Source organism: Mus musculus, chromosome 2 (assembly GCF_000001635.26).
Source record: "Mus musculus strain C57BL/6J chromosome 2, GRCm38.p6 C57BL/6J".
NCBI classification, from domain to species: Eukaryota; Metazoa; Chordata; class Mammalia; order Rodentia; family Muridae; genus Mus; species Mus musculus.
This window is the reverse complement of record NC_000068.7, coordinates 44,989,215-45,001,714: the sequence shown is the minus strand read 5'-3', so window position 1 is coordinate 45,001,714 and position 12,500 is coordinate 44,989,215. Positions and strand designations below refer to the sequence as shown.

Sequence of the window (12,500 nt, the reverse complement as noted above, 5' to 3'; positions counted from 1 at the left end):
GTACCGCCACGAGAAGAATGAAGAGAACTTTTCCTGCCCTCTTTGTAGCTACACGTTCGCCTACCGCACCCAGCTCGAGAGGCATATGGTGACGCACAAGCCAGGGACAGATCAGGTGGGGGTTGGTTCTAAGTGATTTCTTTCTATAATAACCCCTTAGAGAAACGATATTGCTTTGATTGGCAATCATTATTAATTTTTCATGGCATTTTGAAGATGCAGATCTTTTAATGGTAATAGCTTTAATTGAGGTCTAAATGATTTTTTGATGGTCTCTTCTAATATGATTTAATAGTCTTATGTTCACGATCGAATGAGTGTGTTAATTTCTAATTTAGAAATTTTATTTGCACTTTAACTTGACTTTAGTTTCATTTTTATGTTCCACAAAAAGTGAATGAAATTGTAGCATTTTAATTATACATTATTAAACATCTCAGCAATTTTAATTCCATTTTTCACCTAGTTTTGCTTAGGCATTTTTTTTTATATAGGACCTAATACATAGCAAAAGAAGTGCATATTTCTCTCATTTGTCACGAAACACTTTTAAATTACTTAGAATACTTTACAAGCTTACTAATTTATGAAATATGTTTTTAAGGAGATAGAAAGGCCATATAAGTTATATGCATATACACATAATAAATTGGAAAAGTGATAAATGATAAAAAACATTGGTTATAATTAAAATGACTCCATCTCAATATACATGCTTGTAGTTAAATGCCAAAATTGTTCTGCCTCTTTTAGCCTACTTGTTTTAAAAATAAGAACTCTGGCTTGGAAAGGTAGGAATAGGGTCTTAAATCCTTGAAATGACTGAGTAGGGCTAATTCACAGCATCTCTTAAATGTTTCAGCAAAACTGCTCTTTCTATCCTCCTGGGAGAATTGACTGTGCAAATTGATATTATGATGTGTTGGGTGGTCACAGTAATGGTGTTTCATAAGTCACAATAACTGGTCCTACAGATACAGAATTGCCCCTAAATGAACTTTGATATTATATATTTTTGAGATGGTTAAATATGACATTCTCTATAAAACTCCGATTTGTCCTCATAGGCCTTATTGTCTTTGAATAAGGAAAAGAAGACACAAACTCAATTAAGCAAGAATGGCAATACTGTGTTACAAATTTTTACTATTTAAGGCACTATATCACATTATCACACCATTTGTTTCTGATTGGACTTGTGAGTTGAATGTTTTCCAAAGATCAGCTATAAGTAATACGCTTGTGCAGTTACACTTTTGTAACAGTTTATCTTCTCATGCTTCTATGCACAAAAAAACTCTAGGAAAAAAAAAAAGCCTAGATATTTATCTAGTATAACTGCTTTAAATTTCACATGCAGAAGTGTGATTGTGTTGGCGCATTATGAATGGTAGCTTTGGTGTTGAAAAGTCCCCTCATTTGCTCATGGCATTTACAATTAGTAAATTAAAATGATTGTATCATATTAACAGTGGCACAACTAAAGTTTATAGTAGTCCTCTGAGGGCTGTGGGGGAGACAAAGCAGCTGTTGCTGTTTGTTTATGCAACTCGGCAACATATGAGCACTGGTCCCTCAATGGCGCTCGGCGGGTTGGGCTCCGCTTGATCTTTGAAGGTTGCTGCTGTTTGAACAAACCTCCCTGTGTCCCATGTAACACCATCTGTCTCACTAGGAATGTGGGAAGATTCAGCACACCCTAGCAGTTGTCACACCGTTTCTGGGCTGTCTTTTTGCAAAAGGCTTTTGTGTCATTGCTGCAGAAAAAGGCTGGCCTCCTACCTTGAGCATCCAGAGTGGATGACTGTTGGGTTGTTGTTTTTTTTTTTCCCCCTTAGAATTTCAAGTCACACTGCGTTTCCCCCTTGTTCAAAAAGGTCAGCGGTGTTGGATGGTATCTGTGCTGCCTCTAACTTGTCTTTTCAGCAAACTTTTTTTTTTCTGTTGGTTCTTGCACACTACTAAAACGGAAAATGAAATGTCATTGAAGTCTTTCCTACTGACTTGTGATAAAGCTGTTCAAGCAGACATAACCCAAGATGTTGTCTCTTATTTGATAATGAATCAAATCTGATAGGCAGCACCTAAGAAAAACACAGTTAACATGGGCCAGTAGCACAGTGAATGGGATATTTAAACAGGCATACCAAATATTTATAGTCAAAGGGTTTTTTTTTTTTTTGATTTTGTCTTTTATTTGGGGGTGGGGAGAGGTCTCCATTTCTTTAAATTTCAGTTTGATTTAGTTTACACTTTTACCTGGAAACAGAAAACTTCACAAAAATTTGTTTTAAGTGTGGGTTAAAAGAAAAGAACAATTTTATAATTTTCAGGAAAGTATTTTTTTCCTCCTCAAGCCAGCCGTGTTTTGAAAGGAAGCCTTTAGGGTTCAGATTCTGCACTAAACCAAAAGGAGCCATGAGCATCTCTACAATCATACTTCTCATCTCAAGGGTCAAAGAAATGCTGTAGAAAAAAGATGTCAGGCGTAATTGTGAAGCAAGGGTCCGACGTGCACGGGAAGCACTTTCTTAAAAGAGAAAAATTCCCATTTTATTACCAGCATTACCACTTTTATTGCAACTCTGAAAGTCTGACCAGATAAATAAGCATGAACTCAGACCTCTCAGCCTGTCTAAAAAAGAGGTCTTGGGAAAGATTCCTAAGCAAGCTCCTTTGTGCCTCCTGAACAAAGATGACGGCCATTTTTCTCCTTTTACAGCACCAAATGCTAACCCAAGGAGCAGGTAACCGCAAGTTCAAGTGCACGGAGTGTGGCAAGGCCTTCAAGTACAAGCACCACCTGAAAGAACACCTGAGAATTCACAGTGGTGAGTCACAGGGGGGTCGCTGCATTGCATTCTTTCCTACTAGAGAAGATTGTGGAGACCTTTTCAGTGTACACAGTCCCGGGTGGAGTGTTGTGGGCTTACCCCTTTATTTCATAAGCTCTAGGAGTCTTGGAGAGTCTTATGGTATCCTATAAATGCTTATCCTTCTTACAATTCACAAGGGCTTTGATTTGTGTTTTCTGCTAAATCTAGAGACTTTTACAAAACCGTATAACTTTGACCTGGAGATATTTGGGCTGCAATTTCAGAAAGATATTCATTTTTTTTTTGATACCTAAACTTACAAGAAAAAGTGGGAGAAAATTGGACAGGAACTTGCATATGCTAACCATTTCTTGACTCCTGATAGCTATACATCATAAACCCACATCCTACCGCTGAGATTTCTGCTTTATACATAGTTTGATAGCTCTGCCAAGCATTTTATTACCAAATTGGATGCTATTCAAAGAACTAGTTGAATTGGTAGAATCAATGGGGTCTCCACAGAGTTGATTAAAGCCATGGCTACACTTCCCTTTAAATACTGTGACATCTTTATTGTGCTATTGACCACACATTAATCTGACACTCTGTTTAAATAGGAGGCTGCTGATGGCCTGACAAGATTTGGGATTCTAACTGAAAAAGGCGTAGAGAGCCTTTACCTTCCACAGCTTACATCTTGAATTATGTCCACTGGGGGTAGATAAAATCCAGAGATAGTTATGGTCATATAACTCTGACGTAAGCATCTAGAATGTAGAGTCCACCTACATTCGACACCTAGATTAATTTCATTTGGTTTCACAGATTCTTATCTTGGCAGACAACTTTGCATGTTACCTAAATGAAGAAATCTAATGCTAATTTTAATTATCCTTTCAGGTGAAAAACCTTACGAATGCCCAAACTGCAAGAAACGCTTCTCTCATTCTGGGTCCTACAGTTCACATATCAGCAGCAAGAAATGTATTGGTTTAATATCAGTAAATGGCCGAATGAGAAACAATATCAAGACGGGTTCTTCCCCTAATTCTGTTTCTTCTTCTCCTACTAACTCAGCCATTACTCAGTTAAGGAACAAGTTGGAAAATGGAAAACCACTTAGCATGTCTGAGCAGACAGGCTTACTTAAGATTAAAACAGAACCACTAGACTTCAATGACTATAAAGTTCTTATGGCAACACATGGGTTTAGTGGCAGCAGTCCCTTTATGAACGGTGGGCTTGGAGCCACCAGCCCTTTAGGTGTACACCCATCTGCTCAGAGTCCAATGCAGCACTTAGGTGTAGGGATGGAAGCCCCTTTACTTGGATTTCCCACTATGAATAGTAACTTGAGTGAGGTACAAAAGGTTCTACAGATTGTGGACAATACGGTTTCTAGGCAAAAGATGGACTGCAAGACGGAAGACATTTCAAAGTTGAAAGGTTATCACATGAAGGATCCATGTTCTCAGCCAGAAGAACAAGGGGTAACTTCTCCCAATATTCCCCCTGTCGGTCTTCCAGTAGTGAGTCATAACGGTGCCACTAAAAGTATTATTGACTATACCTTAGAGAAAGTCAATGAAGCCAAAGCTTGCCTCCAGAGCTTGACCACCGACTCAAGGAGACAGATCAGTAACATAAAGAAAGAGAAGTTGCGTACTTTGATAGATTTGGTCACTGATGATAAAATGATTGAGAACCACAGCATATCCACTCCATTTTCATGCCAGTTCTGTAAAGAAAGCTTCCCGGGCCCTATTCCCCTGCATCAGCATGAACGATACCTGTGTAAGATGAATGAAGAGATCAAGGCAGTCCTGCAACCTCATGAAAACATAGTCCCCAACAAAGCTGGAGTTTTTGTTGATAATAAAGCCCTCCTCTTGTCATCTGTACTTTCCGAGAAAGGACTGACAAGCCCCATCAACCCATACAAGGACCACATGTCTGTACTGAAAGCATACTATGCTATGAACATGGAGCCCAACTCTGATGAACTGCTGAAAATCTCCATTGCTGTGGGCCTTCCTCAGGAATTTGTGAAGGAATGGTTTGAGCAAAGAAAAGTCTACCAGTATTCGAATTCCAGGTCACCATCACTGGAAAGGACCTCCAAGCCGTTAGCTCCCAACAGTAACCCCACCACAAAAGACTCTTTGTTACCCAGGTCTCCTGTAAAACCTATGGACTCCATCACATCGCCATCTATAGCAGAACTCCACAACAGTGTTACGAGTTGTGATCCTCCTCTCAGGCTAACAAAATCTTCCCATTTCACCAATATTAAAGCAGTTGATAAACTGGACCACTCGAGGAGTAATACTCCTTCTCCTTTAAATCTTTCCTCCACATCTTCTAAAAACTCCCACAGTAGCTCGTACACTCCAAATAGCTTCTCTTCCGAGGAGCTGCAGGCTGAGCCGTTGGACCTGTCATTACCAAAACAAATGAGAGAACCCAAAGGTATTATAGCCACAAAGAACAAAACAAAAGCTACTAGCATAAACTTAGACCACAACAGTGTTTCTTCATCGTCTGAGAATTCAGATGAGCCTCTGAATTTGACTTTTATCAAGAAAGAGTTTTCAAATTCTAATAACCTGGACAATAAAAGCAACAACCCTGTGTTCGGCATGAACCCATTTAGTGCCAAGCCTTTATACACCCCTCTTCCACCACAGAGCGCATTTCCCCCTGCCACTTTCATGCCACCAGTCCAGACCAGCATCCCCGGGCTACGACCATACCCAGGACTGGATCAGATGAGCTTCCTACCGCATATGGCCTATACCTACCCAACGGGAGCAGCTACCTTTGCTGATATGCAGCAAAGGAGGAAATACCAGAGGAAACAAGGATTTCAGGTAATGAGATGAGTCACTTTGCTCTGAGGAAAGGCACATAGGATAACCTAGTTGTGATTCCCAGGCTGCCCAGTCCTAAATAAATTGATAAATGACCTAGAAGATACAAAAGGTGGGGGAAAAACACTCAGTTGGGGTGGGGAAACCAGGAATATGAGAGCTTTGAAGCAAGCTAGCTAAGCCAGTGGCTGAAAGGATAAGCTTATTAAAAACTAAGGCAAGAAGATTGCTAGTTTAAGGTTAGGCAGCATAGCAGGATCCGGTCTCCAAAACAAACAAAACAGAATAAAGAATTCTGAGAATTACGCATCGATGCTAGTAGTTGGTCAGCTTACCGACATGCTTGAAACTGAAGTGTGTAACAGCCACACTCTCAGAAAGGAGTGTACGACTTGAAGGAATTACATATTTAAATTTTGATATCTATTTTGTTTTATAAAGAAGAGTTCATTTTGAAGAGAATTTAAAGAAATATTTTACATGTTACATAGGACTTCTTGCCTAATTTTCAAATGGTCAAAGAATTTGTAGGTGGTAGAATCTGAAAGCAGGCATTGTTTTGGCATTATTTTGTATAATCCCTGTTTGCAAAATAGGAGCCAAAGTGGCAGTGCACGGCTGTAACAGCTGTCCAGTATTCCAATTTACAACACATCTGCCCTCTTTGTAAATGCATTTAAGCCTATTTAATCTTCTCTAGTATTAATTAGTGCAAATATAGTGTAAGAAAACTAAACTGTGGGCTAGCAAATGGAAATGTATGTTACCATGCAAGTTTGCACTCCTTTGGACCAAGACAAAAATAAATATCAAGAAATTTAATAATTTACTGATCCACATTCATTATTGCTCAATGCTGAAGGCTGTTTTAACATAGATAGAACATTGATAAAAAGTGTTATTAATATTCTCTATTTCAAATTAGAAAATTAAATATAAAAATATAGCTTAAGGCTTTTAGTTGGTAGACATACATTTAAATAGATTGTATAATAATAATATTTTGTACCTAAATATAAAATTCAATTAAAATGAAGCTTCTACAGCTACCAATCATTTTTGAAGTAAAGTACACTGGAAAATATGGTAATCCTGATATTTAATGTTCACTCTTGGGTTTTCTCTGGTATTAAAAAAAAGTGAAAGATTTAAGAAAACTGTTTTCCCATCTATGGCAGAGAAGGTTTATGTTTTGTTGAAAAGTGAAACTTCCATGTTGTTTAGGAAAAAAAAATGAGAAGATTTTAGTTATAAGATAGATTGGCATCTAGCATTTTTGAGGATCTCTAGTTGTCAGCCTATGCTTAATTGTTTGATGTAAACACAAAGAGGAGAGACCATGTTCAACTATGTGATTATATCACAGGGAGACTTGCTGGATGGAGCACAAGACTACATGTCAGGCCTAGATGACATGACAGACTCCGATTCCTGTCTGTCTCGAAAGAAGATAAAGAAGACAGAAAGTGGCATGTATGCATGTGACTTATGTGACAAGACATTCCAGAAAAGCAGTTCCCTTCTGCGACATAAATACGAACACACAGGTATGAGCGACTTTGACTAGCTAGCTAGAGCTCTCCGGCCTGCTGTATATTTCATAATATTTAATGAGTGCACTTGTGCGACATAAGATGTAGCATATGCTGACACCTTCAACAAGAAAGAAGTAATACTTTTGCATAACTCAGTAGGACTTTTGTGTTGCCTGTTTATTGGATCATTCATGTGTTTATGAGTGTGCTTGTCTTCTTAACTTTCAAGTTATCTGTAAAACAAATTTGCCTATCATGTCAAAGGAAAATTTAAAAGCCCAGGGTAATGAAATGGCATGACAAGAGCTCATTTTTGAAAGTATCTTCAAATTCTTAAGCTGTGGTGAATATATATATGTGTAAAAATTATTATGATAAATCTGGTCCGTGATATACTAGTGGACTCATCCAAACACTAAGTAAGCCATGCTTTGGGGTGACTTTCTTTGGTTTTCATAAATTGGCCACTTTTGAACCAGTTATAAATGTTATTTCCATAAAAGAAAGGCAAGAGACCAAATAAGCCAGTGAATCCTATAACTGAAAGACTAAAGTAATATATCCAGTTCATGTGTTATCTATTAATCACCAACCCTGACAAGACAACAGCCCCAGGGCTCCCTGGGACTACAGGTGGTATGTTACGTTTCCTAAAAGTGTACCGTGTAAAGATACTTTCCACAACTCCGGATCAGATCTGCAGCTCTGTAGTAGGGTTTCCATCAACGTTTCCTTTCTCCTTCCCATCTTCTGCTCTAAACAAAGAAACCTAGTCTTACCCTGTCCCTAATCCCTGTCCAAGTCTTCTCCATTAGAAATATGAATTTGTCTGTGGTGGGGAAAAGAAAGTATAGAGTCATATTCAAAATATTGTAAATGGGAGCAGGATGGACAAAGTGTAGGGAAACCTTTTATTTTAAACAAGGGCAAAAGTTAGCATTGATGCATGTGGTGTGGAAGAGAAGAGGAGGTGTTAGATCTTAACTCTCTGCAGATAGGGTACATCTTAAAGATACCTTGGGAAACTCGGGTACTCCAAATCTTCCCAGATCCTTCACTAGCCATGGGTTGGAGGTAGCACATGTGACCAGAATCAAGCTGAGCGCTGGGCGAAAGTGGCCCATGCTGGACCGCTAGTGCTGAGAGCACTTTGTGAAGAGAACCCAGGTTGTAACAGCCTTGCTCCTGGTCCAACCAGTTCAGCTCCTTTCCCTCCAACCATAATATCTGTGGTTATTATTTTAAAAGGCCAATTAATGTTAAAACACCCCAAATTGGTTTGCAAATCTACACAATTTTTATACTTAAGCTATATATTTGAAACATCATTTTTTTCCTACCCTGTTCATTTATTATACTTCCTTTAATACTGAGTCTTATTTAAGTATTTACAGAGTAACAAATATTTTCATGCCTAAATTTACTTTAATTTTAATCAACCTCAAATATATTTTGTATTTCATTATTCAGCTACAATAGGCACATCACTGAAGGCATCTTTCCCTCTCTGATTGGTCTTATTATATGACCATATGCAAACTCTATCATTTACTACATGGTGAGTGTAAAACTTTTATTTTAGTGAGGGCTCTCATACATAGTGACATCCAGTCAGCATATTTATCTCCTATAAATAAGCTAGTCCATAAACTTCATAGATGTCCAGCTAGTTGAGAGACCCAAAAGTTGACAAATGCAAATGTATATATATATTTATTTTTTTTAATAAAAGCACGTTATTTTAAAAGTAAAATATCTTGGTCCTTTAAGATGAGAGATCTGCTACCTAGACACATTGCCTAGCAACAGGATGCGAGTCATTCAATGGCTTCTCTAAACTGGTGATTAGTTATCCTCCTGTTGGTGACCCAGCTTGTAGAGTTTCCAGTCTGTTAACTTTTTGGTCTCTTGACCAAACATCTCATGACATTAATATTGTCATTGTATTAGGTTCCATCCAAGCAAAAGTCTTCATGAAATGTGTCAGTATGATGTATATGTAAACTTAGCTTGCTTTCTTCTAACTGCGCTCCACAAGCCTTTTGCTTATATTAATATCTAATAATATTTTAAATGAGTTAATATGAATATTCTAAGAGAGAACTGTCTTGACTCTAAAGCTGGGCAATGAAGTTGATCTGTCATTTGGTTATTATATGTTGATTATAAATGTGTCATTGATAAAGTATGTTTGTTATCTGTCTATAGAACTGTTTAAATTAAGAAGAAAATTAGTGTCTATTTATTCCTGGGAGTTTGTGCTCTTTTGCCGTAATCTACTTTAAATTTATTTTCTAGGCAGATACCAAAGTCATACTGCTTAATTCTCTTACCAATGGCTTATTGCTTGCTTGTTTGCTCGGTTTTGGTGGGGGGGAGGGAGATACCCTGGATAGTACAGAGAAAGAAATACTTTGTAAATGTTAACTTCAATTGGAATAATTGTCATAAATAATGACTGAAATAAAAGATCTGAACCTCTTGGTAGGCACTGTCAAGGACTCATTTTTACTCCACTAAAATTTCAACCTGATATCGATTGGTTACTTTCTCTGTTGAGACACTGTGGTAGGTGCTTTCAAACCACCTTATTTTGAAAAGAAATAAAGATATTTCTACTTTGAAGTAGACAAAATCTAAATTTTAAATAAATTTCTGGTCAATGTTGTTCCTAAGTTATATGGCAAAATTAAAATTAGCCCTTATTTTAAATTGAATTTATTAAGTACTTGTTAGTGAAAGTCCTCAAGATTACTAGACTATTTAGTATAAGAGTTGTGTGGAACTCTCAGTGACTCACTGAGTTGTCCTTTGCAGGGTATCACAGTACTTTATCCTCCAAAGTTGTCTGTGATATATAATGTAGCCCTATTACAAGTACAGTGTCTATTACCCAATACATCCTTTGAAAGCTGGCTGCCTGTCCTTATAGGACCCACCTCCCATGCATTCTAAAAGATCTGGAAGTTTGTCTTGGAGAATAGATGTTTTCAGTCCAGATGCTGCTCTCATTCTACAATTTTGGAAAAATAAAACCTGTATTCATATATTCTCTCCACAAAGTGACCTAACTGGTTGACCACCTTTGATCCTGAGCTGATAAGACAGCAGCATAAAAAAGATATCACGGGATAGTGTTGTTCATGCATCTTTTAACAACTAAAGAAACAAGAAAATTTTCATGTCTAATTTTTCTCCATTCAGATTTACTTCTTGCATGTATGCCTACTCCCTGATGTATGCATTTTGCTTAGAATATAGTAGATGGTTGAACCTGTATTAATGGACAAGAGTTGAGAGATTTAACCCTAATAGGCTGCTCACTACAAAGTCCTTGTACTAAACACTTTATAAATCCTGTCTCCATTATTCTATCTATGGCCTGTCCTCAGGCTAAGTCCCCAAATTACTTTCCTTTATCTGCAAAGACCCTGAACCTAGAAGCAGTTGACATACCCAAGACTGTACGTACTCCAGCCTGTCCTAAAAATGGATTTCAATGTGAGTCCAGAGCTCATCACCCTTATTGAGCACCATTCTGCCCCCATGGAACAATTGCTATCAATGCTGTACCCTTCTCCCTGAAACATCATCATTTTAAATGTGCACTTCCAAACAAGGAAGACCAACACTATACTGTAGCAGCTTGAACATTTCCTGAAAGGTTAAAGAAAGAATAATACACTCCTAAGTTCTTTTCATATACTCTTGTGACTCCTATTGTTACCTACCCAAATGAAAAAAAGTACTGTGTATTTCCAGATTCCTACCACTCTACCAGAATATTCTGTTGTCCAGTTTCCCTCATAGAAAGCATCTTTTCCCAAACTTAAAGACTGGTTCTTCCATGCCTTAAATTAAACTTGTTATCTTCAGCCTATTAGCTAACTTGAAGTAGGTTAATATAATTCTGTCTGCATTTCCCATTTGGTGAGTACCCACAATTTATGTTTGAATTCTTATCTTACAGATAAAAAGCAAAACAAAGCAAAAACTTCCTACTAAAATATTGTGCCTTCCCCTATCACTCACCACTAATTTATATCGGATGTTCCAGTAAAATGACAACCATCAATGAAATAGCAGCTCAAACTGTCTGCAGCGTTTTCTAAGTAGTGGCAATGCCCTGGAGGCATTCAATAACATTATTAAAGATATTTGATTACTAATTGGGATTGTATATCACCCTATAACTGAAAACCTGAAGTGTCCAGAATGGGTTCCTAATCTTATAACATGACACTTAGCAAATGAAAACGGGGTTGGCCTCTACTAATGCCGGTGTTTTAATTTAATTTGCTGAAACAGGAGTTTGTAGGGGAAGTAGAATCACCTAGCTTCATGTACGATATGATGATACCTCATGCTCCGCGCCACACATTGATTTTTAACTCTGGCGCATCAGGCTGATCTATCTCTCTATTTGTCAGTTCTATTTTGGAAATAAAGTTTTAAGTATGACAGCTCCAAAAGGTGTTGAAGGCATTCCAGTGCTATTTGTGGCCTGGAATCAACCAGATGTGTTTAGGCTTGGCAGTGGTTTCAAGTTCCAAACACTGGTTAGAAACTGCCTGGAATGGGAAAGGAAGCGCTAGGTTCTCTAGCTCAGGAGTATTTTAACACGCAACAAGTGGCTGGCATCCCATGGAAAACTCTAGCGGGGAGGGGGGGGGGGAAACACCATTTGCAGCTAGTTCAGATCCTATGAAACACATCTTTCTAGTTTGCATTTCAGATGGTTTCTTCCCTAAGTTTTACTCTTAGAATCCAATGACTGATCAGACACTCTTAGCATCTTCTTGCCTCCAGTCTGTTCTTTCATAACGTAGCAGTTTGCTCCTGTTTGAGACTAGGCCCACTTTCAAAGCAGCTAGCTCATGATGGACCATACAAAACCAGTGATGATACCATTTCTATTGCTCTCACTCAAGTTCTTGCCTTAAAACAAAACAAAACAAAACAAAACAAGACAAAACAAAACAAAACAAAACACCGTAAGGATGAGAAGAATTGTCTGGCGGTAAAATGTTGTAGGCCACTAAAAATGTCTTGTTTCCCAGGACGTTTTTCCGTTTGAGACAGTGACAAAGCCTCCATTTTGAGTTCCCCTTCAGCAGCCATCTGGTTAACCAATCACATTCGTTAGTAATCGGTAGAAAACCAGATTATGAGATGAAAATGGACCTTCCTAACCGACTTGGGTTAGACCGAAGTGTGTCGATCTTTCAGACATAAGCAGACATGCTCATGCCTGAGTCGGGACACGATGACAGAAT

The 12,500-nt window shown here is 38.0% G+C and overlaps 1 protein-coding gene across 6 annotated transcripts in view; it reads left to right on the top strand.

Moving 5' to 3' along the window:
- The window catches only part of Zeb2 (zinc finger E-box binding homeobox 2), a 133,931-nt gene that overhangs the window by 115,728 nt on the left and 5,703 nt on the right, over positions 1-12,500 (top strand). For all 6 annotated transcript variants that reach the window (NM_001355288.1, NM_015753.4, NM_001355289.1 and 3 more), the window contains 4 exons: positions 1-115; positions 2,723-2,831; positions 3,720-5,689; positions 7,056-7,236. The exon at positions 1-115 is cut by the window's left edge and continues 100 nt beyond it. In NM_001355288.1, the coding sequence (NP_001342217.1) occupies positions 1-115; positions 2,723-2,831; positions 3,720-5,689; positions 7,056-7,236 (2,375 nt within the window). The remainder of the gene's footprint in view (positions 116-2,722; positions 2,832-3,719; positions 5,690-7,055; positions 7,237-12,500) is intronic.